We start from the raw sequence: 13,969 nt of genomic DNA, 5'->3' as shown, positions 1-13,969 counted from the left end.
CTCTGTTCACTGGAAAGTAACTCAGAGTAACCTAAAAAAGAGGAAAAACAAGACTTCCCCTACAGCCATAACTCTGAAATCCCTTCACATGCAGTGGTGTTGCACAGAGGGAAGAATTTTGAGGTCTGTGAATGTTAATCAGCAATTCCTGGAGAAACAGTGACGGAACCACACCTAATGCCTCAATTACAGCGCTTACAGCAATTACAGCTCTCACTTTGTTTCCATCACTCTTGCTCACAATGAACAGAGGAGACAGAGGCCTTCAATAAGAGGGTATCAGTCTTCTCTAGGCAGTACACTGCCGTAACTGCAGCAAGGAGCACAACCTATTTCTATGTCACTGAATCTTTGCCCTCTTCCATCCTTTGACAATACTTTTCCTGGAGAGCAGGCAGACAGTTGAAGCAACATTCTAAAATCCCTCCCTGCTGGTACACAAAATCAAACCATCATTTAAGAGTGATACCCTCTGAAGCCAGTCCTGGATGAAGAACAAGGTTTGCAGTGCAGCTCCCCTGGGAAATGTATTGTTTCTAAGTACAGGTGGGGAAGCTCACAGGAGCACAAGGAATAGGAATCAATGGGGAAATCTAGGATGAAGTCAAGTTACATTTCCTCACACCCACTCAAATGGAATTGTTAGTGCATGAAGACAACAGAGAAGCTCAGATATCAGATCAAAGTAGTACTTAAGCACTAAAACAGGTATTTAAAGACTTTATCGCACTCCAGCATTAAATGCATGAAAGAACAGTGTTTCAATTTTATATCTATAAAAAAGAGAATTTTGTAAGCTAGCAGAGGGTATTTACATTCCTCAATAAAACTAAAATAAATGGCCATTTTATAGGTGCAGGAACATGTTCCAAGGTGTGTGTTTGCCAATTACACACACCCATGCTGACTGATGAACACACACACCCTGGCGTGTGTTCTTGCTTACATAGCTCACGTGCCTCCCTGTTAAGTAATGGAATAAGACCTGCCTTGCAAACTGGCTAACACCGCCTCTCCTCACTTGGTGACTTCTGCAGAAAGCATTCAACACTGAGAAAAACAACTTGGGAAGCACAGCTAAGTTCTTTGCACTCTGAAGAAGACTCACTCTTGTCTGCAAGAACCAATGCTGTGATCCCTCCATTTTCTGTGCCACTCTCAGGAGTGTTTTCCCCCAGACTGGGCTGACACTCAGCATTTTCCCTGCCCATTGCTGCCTACTGTAAAGACACAGCCCTCCTTACAGATTGCTTTTTTTCCTACCACCTTCTAAATCTCAATGACTGCTTGTTTCACTGTTTTCCTCTTTATAAACAGATAGGCAGGCTTAAGCTCTCCACACAACAAGGTACGCTGTTATACAAACTTCTTTTAGAATGATCATTCTCTTCAAGATTTTTTCATTTTTCATTTTTGCTTTGCTTCCACTTGCTTATTTTGCACCCAAACTTGCACCAAAAACAGTGCCAGGCTTCTCGTTCTTCTCCCTTCCCTTTTCAGAACCAGTAAACAACAGTGCAAAGGAATACAAATTCCCTCAAGCTGATTATATTGTGTGATGCTTTATCTCTCATTCCTCTGTTTCTCTGTTTTCAGTAAGAGTCCAAATGTGCTTGTCAGGATCTGTCTGTAGATAACAGCATGCATTGGCAGGGGAGAGGCCTGTCCTGTTACCTCTCTATTGCAACACAATACAGACCCCTTCATCTCCAGCTATTTTTCCTGTATAAAATTTACACCTCCTTTATGAGGTTTAATACCAGAGAAATTATGTCATATAGAAGCTATAATTTCTAATGATAGAGTTATTCAAAGAAACAGGGATGAAGACTGATGGTAAAGAAATGCCCAAGACTCTCAGGAGACAGCAACTGGATAACATTCAATGTAAGTAAAGGCAAAGCACCAAACATGGGAAATTCAATATTCTCTTCATAAATAAATGGATGTGCCATGAGATGAATCATTATCACTTCTCGTCTTAATAGACAGTGATGAAAACTCTAGTTTGGTTCTCAGCAGCAGTCAAAAAAGCAATTCTGGTATGAAAAATTCAGAACTGCTAATAAAAGGGTAAAGATCAAACCAGAAAACATCATTGGGCACCCACACAAACCCATGGTGAAGCTTGGTCCCTTCTCTCCAAAAGGATGTAACAGATCTGGAAGAGGTTCAGAGGAGGGCAGCAAGGATGATCAAAGGCATAAATAAGTTTCTGTTTAGGAATAACTGGCTTACCTTTCATTCTGCATGGAACAACATAGCACAATCAACACCCCCCAAAAAAGAGCAGTTCCCAAAATTATCTTTTCCAGCACCTGACTGGGAACAGTACTTCAAGAAGGTGCTGTAGACAGCAATCAAAGTATTGTTGTAAAGTGTGTTCAAAGCACATACACCTGGTTTATGGTTCTCTGTAGCACAAAACCTCATTTGCCATGGAGGGATTACACTTACATTTAAAACAAAGGAAGAAGTGACTACACCCTTTCTAACTGAATTCCTCAACAAGGTAAGAACATGTAATATATAACCACCAAAAGGAGCAGTCATTTCAGATTTCCAGAACTGCTGAGTCCATGTCCGGCACCACTCAATCAAAATACCCATTCCACATTCAGACCCTTTGCTCTCCATCACCTTGTCATTTACACATTTTTCTAGGTTATCCCAAAAAATATCGCAAACTGTCCTGAGCCTGAGCCAACTCTTACAGTTGCCTACACATCAAACCATACACAGCCTAAAACACACCCAAAATTTTGTTATTATGCATATCCAATCCAACCCTGAGGTATCCAGTGATCTAGCAGTCATCCACCAAGTTTGCACTGTTCACAGGAGATGTAAACATCTCACATGGACATGGAGAGTCCTAGCTCTGCACTTCAGTGCACATCAATCCTTCCACAAACCTCATGAAATGATACATTATTAATCAGTCACCTCCAGATTGCTCCCTTTCCTCCTGTGCTACATTATTACAGTACTACTTTCAGCTTTATGTCAAGAATTTAACTAAGATCTTATAGAAAGAACCTGTCTTTCCTGAACAAATCTATTGTCTTTGAGTGTTATATATACTACACAGGAATGGTATTTCCATCTATCCCTGAAAGAATGTGCATCACATGTGCAAGACATCCAGCTTTCATCACTGATGGAGCAAACAGAACTTAAAGTTGGATCTCCTGTAACACAATAAAAACTTTCTAAAAAGCAGCTTTTGGAAATTCTCCTTGTGATCTCCTATTTTTTCTTCTCCCCACAGAAATTTCACAAAGAAATGGTTCTAACCAAGTGAAAGGACTAATGATGGCATCTAATGTCCATAAAGAACATTAAATAAAAGACAAAATCCTTACTGAGAAACAAGTGCATAGCACCTAATCCCTAAATTCAGCTGCTTTTTAAGAGTCCTTTACTGATGTAAAGAGCATGACTGTATTTCAGCTTGCTCATTACAAAGCTGTGAGGTTTGAAGGTTTCCTAAAGTTAAAATGAGAAGTGAAAAGGTCACAATCTTTAAGTGTGCAACCAACTAGTGGCAGCGCGTACCAGCCACCTCATCCTCCCAAGCTGCCCTTGGGTCTGACTGGCACCAAACCAGTGACCTGTACAAAGCCAGGCCTTCTATTTCACCACAACTTCCCTTTTTACTGGAACACCTCTCTACCCTATTAGGGGAGAGATAACTATCAACAGTTAATATAGAAGTCACTCAACATTTTATATTATAAAATAATCCATTTAGTAGCTTATGCTATTCTGAGCTTTGACCTTCTTGTCCTTTCCAAGCTGGCTGGCTGCCTTAGACTGATTTGTTTTGTAATGCTCCAGTCAAAACATTTCAGCTATTGCATGAGAAGGAGACTAGGAAAAATGTCGCTTTATTTACAGTTCTTAAAAACTAATAAAAATAAAACTCTTTCACCCTAACCTTTGGAGAGAGGTCTTGAGACGTGACCACATTACCAAGGACTGGAAACATCTCAATTTGGAAAGGCTTCTTGACATTTTGTAGATACAGTTTCCAAATTTTGCCCACTCAAAGACTGATGCTACCAAAACTCAAGGAGTCTGCAGCCCATGCTGCATTTAGGCTCCCAAAACAACAGCAGGGAAGCGACCTCTCCCCTTATTGGAGCTGTCTGAATACAGTCAAGCACAAGGAGAAAGAAGACACCACAACAAAACGCCTGATATGAAGAGAGAACATATTGATAACCTAGAGTCTGGACACTGGGGCAAAAGCACTGTTTTGTTGTCAGAAAGTATCCTGGGTAACAGGCAAAAGTCCCATTCTTGCACAGCAGACTCCACAAAAAAACACCAAACCAAAAAAACCAAACCAAACCAAACCAACAAACAAACAAACAAACAAAACCACCAAAAAAAACCCCACAAAACAAACAAAAAACAAAAAAAACCAAAAAACCACACAACCAAAAAACAACCAGCAAAGGAGCTTGATGTTGTCAGCTTATCACCTATTTTAAGTCAACAAGTTTTTTGTGGCTAATCCAGAGGGTCCTGTACTGCTGATAACCACGAAGATCTCAGTATGACACAAAATGATGTAACCTGATAATTCCCCCCAGAAACTAGTGATGGTTCATCTGATTTTAAACAGTGTTAATCAGAGCCCTCAAAAGCAAGGAAATGTGAGTATTGAGGTAATTAAAGTAGAGGCAATCATAATGACTTGCACAAATAATTTTCTAAATGAATGCAATTTAATTAATTGTGCACAAGGCACACATCTTTAATTAATGTAAAAAAAGACCGCATTATAATGCACACAGAGGATGAACGAATGAAGATTGTAGCCATTTCTTAACTCATGGGTGCTTGACAAACACAACCTCCTCTATAATGCCATTTTAATATAGCACACACAAGAAGCTGGACAAACACTATGCATTTTGCATCCACAAAGAGGAAAGCTGGGCAGAAGACCAAGACCAAAGCAAGCTGTAAATGTGTTCATGGCTACAGCCCAAGTACCGTAACTGCGGCCCTTCCTCAAGCTTCTGCAGCTCTCAGTATTACACTTACATCCCTTCCAACATCACTCCCAGAAATATTTAAAACCCAAGGCTGTTTGGAATGTCTCTCCTTTAACTGTTATCACCACCCTAATGAAGCTAATTAAATATAACCAAGACTCATGCCATCCAGCATGCTGACAACGGAATGTGCCTTCCTGCATTTGCTTCTCTGCCTTCTCTGTACTTTGCTCTGCAGGTACATTACACTTAGTCACAAAATTAGTGTTACTTCTCTAGATAAAGTTTTTTGCTTTGTCACTAAACCTACATGAAGAATACACTGGACCTAACCCAACACTGAGGAATTCACATCCAGTCTACGTGTACTGCTTACATGCCCCTCAGTTTTAGAGGCATTATTCATTTTAACCAGAGATATTCCCATGTTATGTTAGAAATACAGCATAATTTCCATGTCACTGTTAAAAAAAACACACACACAAAAGTAACAAAACAAAAAACAACCACAAACCTCCAAAACCACATCTGGTACCACAGTTGCAGACTCATTGAACCAGGATGGCATTTACACAACAGACATGAATCTCAGCCTTTCCAAGTTTCCACTGTGTCCAGAGGCTTGCTAGCACCCTGCGTACCTTAGATGGACTCTGTGACCTCCAGGCAGGAGATCTGAATCAGAAATAATGGCCCGTGGCCTTTACCTCTCCATCTCTGCAATGAAATAAACACACACTGATACCTTGAAGTAAATTTTCTGGCATGTGCTGCAGAGAAGTTTATAAAAGTGTAAGTGATGCTAAAACACACAACTGAGCAGACACAAGGAATGCTTTCCACTATAAACAACAAGAGAAGGGTGTATTGACTTTTCTGTTCTATTTGAAGTAAAACTATTATATTTTTACATACATTGTTTAAATGTATTGTTTTCACAGACAAAATAAAGCCAACTTGTCCTGGCCCTATAGTATATCTGCTAAGGGAGAAAATATGCAGCCCAGCAAGTTTTCCCTTCAATGTTTCTTTTCAGGCAAGTAATAAATCTTGAGTGAAAAAGTCACTGTGCTCTTCAGCTGTCACCACTAAGATTTTGTTTTTTAAAACCATAGCAGCCTTAAGGCTGATTTACTACTCAGCCCTCCACACTCTGACAATCGAATAGTTGGAAACAAAAATCACTTTTGCACACCTGGAAATATTTTATTTGCTGTGCTCATGAGAAAACAAAGTTTTCATTTGTGACGGGGGAGGGGGCGGGGAGGGAAGGGAGACAGAGATTTGGGTGAATCTTAAAACCTAGTTCTTGACTTAAAGAGATACAAATATATATATATATATATATATGAACCACAAATTATCTCTGCATAGTAAGAGTAGTCAGGATCTTTAGAAACCATGGATTCACAATGTAATCCAGCCTCAAAGTCTGGAGGTCTGAGCCCCTTGAAAGTCTCAGCCAGTAAACAGCACTGCTCATCAACTGTGTCAATTCAAGCATTTCAGTTTGGCAGGTGAAAAGAACATGGGAAAAACTTTTAAATCATTTCATTTTACTCTTTTGCTCTTTTTTTTTTAAATATGGGTACTAAGCTTCTAATCACCCTAAAGTGTAAAGATCTGATAATAATAAAGGCAAAGTTGAACCTTTGGAAATCTTTCAAGAGCACTTCTTTGCCCCAGTCAGTCACACGTTTAAAAAAATTAAGAGGAAAAACTCAAACACATACCAGAGAAAACCAATTGATGGAAAATGTGATGGTGCCAAAATTGTGAAAGTATTTTAGAATATCAGATCCTCTTTTCAATGTCATGTAGTTTGATATCATTTTTCCCTAAAGCTTCATTTTCTGAAAATTTATTATATGCTCCAGAACGATCTTGTCTTCAAAAGAAATCCCACATCTTCTGTATTTCAAAGAGCCCAACTTGCACCTGGGCAAGATGATGTAAGTGCTCTAGGTGCTGGCCGACTGAAAAGGAGACCCACAAAATCTCACTCTCTGTTTTTAATTCCAGGGCTTTACAAGAATATAAGGAGTGTCCTTTGACAACCAGAAAAGCATTTCAGCATTTAAAGGAAAAAAAAATAATGGCTCAGCAGTGTGGAGAGATGTGGTGATTGCATTCCCATCCTTCAATTCCTACTCTGAAATACTGCATCACAAGAATATAAGAGGTGAGAAAGTTAAATGTTCCTGCACCATTTCCTTCTAAAAAGCACCCAGTCTTGGGTCCCCTATCCTCCAAATCTGAAGGAAATTTGCACTGCTGAGAAATGGCAGCAAGACTTTCCTTACTCTGCTCATTCCCTTCCACTGCAAGACACATGATGGATTATGTGGCTTCTAACTCTACAGTCCTATACAACATTGGGGAAAACTGAAATCCTACCAAATCAGAGTTGTAACACAGGAATAACCCTTAGTGAGATGTATCCAGCCAAAACAGAAATCACAAATAGGCAAATACATAAATAGGAGAATATATGACATGATACTGAGGTAAGATTGTACCACTGCATCCGACTGCATCACCTGCTTTGTAACAGCACCTACACATTTTCAGATAATAACAAATAAATGTGGAAGATTTTTTCCTATGCCTTTTAAATTGTAAAACTCCAAACTTAAATATTTGAATTTCTTCCACAAGCCTTCTGAAAGACCGAACTTTGATGTTTTTAAAGAGGAACAACTATTCACTTTTGCTGCAGGCAAGAAATTATAATTTCTTTACTGATTCTGCCAAATGGTTCTATCACACATTTTTTATTTTCATCAAAACAAGCCATTTTAAATTAAGATTGTCCCATAACTACATAGTAATGAACATTTTGAGGGGCAGATCAATTTGATAAACTTCTGCTTGATTTCTCTGTCCAGAAGATTCCTTCAAATCCAACTGAAGCATGGAGGAAGGGAGTTTTATTCCCTTTCCCCATAGTTGGCAGTTGCTAGGAAGAATATCTATCAGCTGCAGTTCTGTTTTATTTTGTTCATGCAACCAGAACAGAAAATTCAGTGTTATCCATGTGACTCTTAAACTATATAAGCTGAATTCAAAGCCAGTGGTTTATAGAACTAAGTCAACAAAGCTTACAATAAGGAGCAGCAAAATTTGCAGGTGATGGAAGAGGAAAAAGTAAGGAAGAAGACTAGGGAGGAAGTTTTTTAAAAGCAAAATAAACATGCAAAAGGAAGCAGGAAAAATCCCCTGCACCGGCACAATATGCAAAATACATGTTTTTAGAGCAACGAGCAGGATGGTTGGAAATGGAGAGCCCAGCACTGCCCTCCTGTGCTAACAAAGCATTTGTAAAGGTTCAGCGCTTCAGTATTCTGGTACCAGGACAGCTTCCAGTTTAAACTACGCTGAAGCCCATGAATGCAGACAAAATCCAGACCATCATCAATCTGGAGACAATGGGAAATGCTGACAGCACAACTTCCCATCAATCTTCATTTGTCCTATCACATCCTGTCATTCTTATGCAAATAGCATACCCCAAGATAAGGAGAAGTGAAGCTGTCAGGAGCACCAGGATGTCATCCTGTACCAGGGCCATCCCTCCACTCAGCACTCAGCGCCTCATGTTTTACATCACAGCTAAAGTGTTTGACATTCAAATTTGACCCAGCAGGAGGGAAAACCATCCAGTGCAGCAACGCGCATATTGCTTCCTGTGCTAAAACATGTACCGAGGTCCCTGGAGATGACATTCTCCCTTTTTTCCCTATGCACCCTTGCTAAGTGAGTCTGAAATGCTGCTTAAGAGGGGAAAAAAAGGATATCTGCATGGGTAGGTAATAATCCACCCTTCTCACACTAGAAGCAAGTCCAGCAATAAAAGACCAGGAAAACAGGTTCCACTGAGAAAAGGAAAAACAGGGCACACAAATCTTGATGAGCTGGTCTAGGTTTTCTTCCATAGAAGTTTGACACACCACACCTGAAAACTTGTTCACATGTATGTCTGGACAGAATGCTTCATTTCAAGCTGAGCAATTTATACACAGGGTTCAAAAAATTTTATGTGGGGATGAGTGATCTCTCATTAGGACAGCTGATGCATAGGAAAACACAAACAAGGTTTTGAATCATAAGCAGCTCCATAAAGTTACCGCTACATATTTTAGGCATGAAAAGTCACTCCTCAGTGGATAAGTCACCACAACTAAAAGGCAGTTTTTCCACTTACTGGTCATCAATTCTGCTTATAGAATGAAGACGAAAAGGAAAGATTTTACTATTATTACTGACTCAGAGTGTTTTGTTTCTGTATCACTTTCAAAGAATGTTCAGAACATCTTGTTCCAGAATATTTCCCTTCCACGAGAAATCACTTTCTGTACCATACATGGCTGAAAACAGTACGTGCTGGGTTTGCACTCTTACAGAAAACAGAAACTATTCCAAAGTCTCTCCAGCATTACATGAATGAGATGCAAAGTAGCTGAGACACAAATATGAGACACAACTTTAAGATGCAGTAATATTTCAATACAATCATGACATCTTAGAGAAATACGTTATTAATAGGCATCTGTGACAAGTCCAAACAAGTTTCCCATTACACATAACCCTGTACAAAGTGTGACTCAAATCTATTCATTCTCCAAAAGCAACGCACTGTAGTGTTTGCAGGGATAATGAAGTCTCCACTAGGCTCTGGGGAATACCCTTACATTTGATATCCCCACATGCTGTTTGCAAATTACAGGAGATTAATCATCACATCATTGTCAGTTAAGCAGGAGCCACATAAATTAAAATGCTGGATGGATTGTTACCAATTTTGAAGGCATAGAAACTTTGGAAAACACGCATTCCTCAAGCATTTTTTGCTTTGAAATCTGAAGAATACTCACAAAAAAGTATTCCAGATAGAAGTATTTTCCCAGTTCTTGGAAGTAGAGAACGGAAACTACACTGGACTTTTATACCATATGTAAAAGTCATACCTTAAAAATTACTGTATAGTCACCATACTTACCTGTGAAAACAGGACACTCATTGTCACACATAACTGTTTTCATTTAAAATATTAATTTAACAAATTCTTACCTCTCAAAGGGATCACCTTACTTGAGAGTAAATTAAAAGCCCCCACTGAAAGATTTCCCATTAGTGAAGCAGAAAGCTTTCTGGTGTCATCTTCTTTCTTCCAGGGAAGGGAAAAAGTACAACTCATGCATTGCAAATATTGCATGGACCCAGGAAATTACTGTGACCTGGTACAGCCTGTCTGGTCTAGACAACAACACTGTGTTCTTCATTCTTAGAAGTTCACCACTCTCATAAAATTCATATGTACAGAAGACATTACATTTCTATGCATCATATCATAAATGAAAACTTTAATTCTCAGGCTAAGAGGTCTGGATTTGCATCTTGAGTGATATAGGTACAGTACATAGTAAATTAGGTTCTATCCTGAAGTCCTCTGTATTGCAGGGTGGCACCTTTAACTCATGGTAGTTTTGTTGCAATATTGCCAGTATTTCAAATAAAACCTAAAATATGAGAAAGCAGCATTCACTGTGTGCCCAGGAGAAATCCAGCAAAAGGGAGAATGACAGAGAATTCAGTTCCCAGCTGGTGACAGAGACAACACAGAAGAATGCTGAACTGACTCCAAAGGAAATTTCCCTGCTGTTCAACAATCAGAATGTTTTCAAATACAGCTTAGTCTTACTCCAAAGAACAGACACTAAAAAAAAAACCCCAAATCAATTTGACAAAAGTGAAATCTTGAAAATTTCAATCTTGCACAAGCACACTTTTCACTGATGAGTTTATTATCTTTTACTGAAAACTCTTTGCTAGCTCTGCTTTGCCATGGCAGGCTCATAGATAAATGTACAAGTAAGCTCTGAGGAAGCCTTTGTCAGGTCTCCATTAGCTGTGTGGCTCCCTTCAGTTCAAAAGGGAAGAGGCTGTGTTCTAAAGCCAAAATGCAAGTTTTTTACTCAAGACTCCATGTGCATACAAACCATACATTAAACATATACATTTCATATATATTTTATGCCTGAATGCGCCAAGACAAACAGAAAAGACTATTCCAAAAATAGCTTAGAAGGTGAGAATTATTTAAGAAACTTATAAGAAACTCCAAAAAGATCACGAAAACTTAATTCATTAACATGTCATCAAATTCATTAATGTTGTGAAGGCGAAAGGCTGTGGAATAAAGAACCTTTCCAACACTACAAATCATATCTTAAAGGAAATCACTTCAGACTGATCCATCTACTGCACTTAGCTGTGAGAAGACACAGCAGTGGTAAACGATTTTAAAGTGGATTTTCTAGAGGGCTGCTGGGTTGGGTTTGTGCTTGGAGGTTTTCTGCAATAAGTGTTACAACCCTCCAGACTTTACAAACTTGAAATGTTCTTGTCACACCAGCAGAGCTGCTGTGGGATTTGAGGAGAAATTTCCCTGTTTACAGTTGGAAACTGAATTGCTGAGACACTTAATCCTTGAAAGGAAAAAACTAATGAAACCAACAAACTCCAGCAAACTCCTGCATAAACAAACACAAGAGAAGCAAAAACCATGGCAGCAGTTTGACAGAAACGTTGCTTCACAAGTCCAATGAGCTTGACTTAAGGAAAACTTCTTCTAGGAAACAGATATTTAAGGCTATCATAAAACGCTTTTTTTTCTATTAAAAATTCTGTAGAGGGGGGAAAAAAAGTGAGGGATATGAACCATTCCTCTGCCTTCTCTTCATTTCCGAACTTCTATTCTTAATCATTAAATTGATCAGACAACAGTTCAGAGAATAAAAGAGGATGGAATTATACCAAAATCTGGTCTTTTCAAGAGCAATAGGATATAGACAGTGCATCTATTTGTACCTTATCTATCATGTCTGGTCTGTTCGTAGCTGCCAAAACTGTCACGTCCTTCAGCTGTTCTATCCCATCCATTTCCGTCAGCAACTGAGCCAAGACACGGTCTGCTACATTCCCAGCATCTGAAGAGCTGATTTACAGAAAAAAAAAGTCACAGCATTATCTTTCTCTTCCTAGAAATAGGAGTAAGGAAAAGATACACTATTCTTTCCAATTTACACAGATGCACTTTTTTGCCTTAAATCTTCATAATATTTATTCTCGCCTTCAACCTCAGAAACAGCATCAGTGATATGAAGTGAGTAAAACCAAATCAGAGAATTTAAGTTCCATAGGTTTTCTTGGTATTCAGCAAGGCAACTGAGATGTGGGGGGTTTTTACTTATTGCTCTGCTATGGAGGTTGTAAAGAACTTAGCACAATGTGGGTATCTGGATTAAATATTTTTAAGAAAACTGAATTCATGCAGCTTCTTTACTAGTCAGATGAACTTTCATTTTTAGTACCATCCAAGTGAGAGCTTACACAACCCTATGCATTATAAAAAAATAGGCAGTTATGTGTTTTGCAGAGTTGCTCTACATTTTTATGTTCTCTCCATCACATGAGAATAAATTGAGTGTTGACCAACTGCCTCATAATTGCATTGTCAGTCCTTTAACTCAGTTCGTTTTCCAGATACCAGGGAAAAAATCCAACACTGAAAAAACTGAAAACTCCAGTTTTGAAATCACCAATATGTGAAAAACCTATGCAGACAAGCATAAAGTATTACCTCTGCTGAGAAGGGGCAGGGAAACTGAAGCAGGCTAGGGACAGCAGCTGGAGATTGTACTAAAAATGTGAGATTTATCCTCTTTTGCCAGAAACTGGGAATCTTTCTCTTGGCACACACCAAAACCTCGCTGTGTTCCATAAAACCTTGCCCTGTGGATGGGAGGCACACATCTCCATCATCTTTCACCAGTGGGACTAGATTCTTCCCTCCTCTGCTGCACAGGGGAAGGTTTCACTTCTCTACCCTTAAATAGGCTCTTTCTAATACAATTTGAAAAAATTAATCACTCCAGTTCTGCTGGAGTTCTTCCCTATAAACTAAGAAGTAAAAAGATGTCTGATACTTAAGATCAAATCTATAGAGGATTAAGATAATTTTTTAATCTCAAAATTTTTGAAAGTCCTTTTCTGAAAGTTGTCTTTAATGTTTATAAACAGGCACCCACACACACAGACGTGCAGTATGATCATTCTGATGTTTTCATTTTCCAAAAATAAAAATATTAAATATACTAAAATGTAAGCATTCCAATTATTTCCATCAGACAGAGCGTGCACAAATACAGTTGCACAGTTATTATACACATACATTGCTGCAGCACTGCCACCCACCACCAGCCTGCCTGCAACCACAGTGATGTCCCACAGCTAAAGCAACAGAAATGGCTCCATCACTGTTGTACAGTTCCAAATAAATCCCCTAACTTTCCTATCCTACAACTGGTTCTGCAATTTTCCAGAGCAAAACAGTGAACTTATCACACCCACTCTGGAAAACATCTTTAAGGAGCTATAATAAATGTTAGCTAGGAGAGTAAAATATTTAGGTTGCTAAGAAATATTAGAGAAGGGACTTAGGTTACTTGGTTGTCAGCTTTTGGGGTTTCTGCAGCAACAGTGGAAATCCCCAAGCCATATTTGAGCATTTCTAATGTACCCATGGGTCACAGTCCTACTGACTTATAGAGAGCTGAGAGTGATAAAACACTTCAGGTGTTGGACACGGATAGCAAATGCTTTTGGAAAGACACACAGCTTAAAGGAAATTAAAATCAACTTGGTAACATTAGCTAGTCTCAGTAGGGATCCAGGCCTCCCATCTTGCATGAGTTTCAATTTTGCTCCACTTTATACCCCATAGACTGAGCAAACGAAAATGCTAAGCAAAGGAAAAAATAATTGTAAAGCTGGGACAAAAATGTTATCATTATGTGACATGATTTGAAGCTAGAAGATTTCGATGGAGATGCTAAACTTTGCTCCCTTAAAAAAAATAGAAATATTTTGTTTTAGAGAGAGGTGGCTAGAACGGATAT

At 38.9% G+C, this 13,969-nt stretch overlaps 1 protein-coding gene across 1 annotated transcript in view; it reads right to left on the bottom strand.

The window, feature by feature from the left end:
- The window catches only part of AFG2A (AFG2 AAA ATPase homolog A), a 170,069-nt gene that overhangs the window by 109,299 nt on the left and 46,801 nt on the right, over positions 1-13,969 (bottom strand). Inside the window, 1 exon segment of the mRNA XM_063415283.1 lies at positions 11,880-12,006. Within this exon segment, the coding sequence (XP_063271353.1) occupies positions 11,880-12,006 (127 nt within the window).

The sequence above is a fragment of the Prinia subflava genome, chromosome 18 (genome assembly GCF_021018805.1).
Source record: "Prinia subflava isolate CZ2003 ecotype Zambia chromosome 18, Cam_Psub_1.2, whole genome shotgun sequence".
Lineage (NCBI taxonomy): Eukaryota > Metazoa > Chordata > Aves > Passeriformes > Cisticolidae > Prinia > Prinia subflava.
Note: the sequence above shows the minus strand (reverse complement) of the source record. Positions and strands in the feature narration are given on the sequence as shown.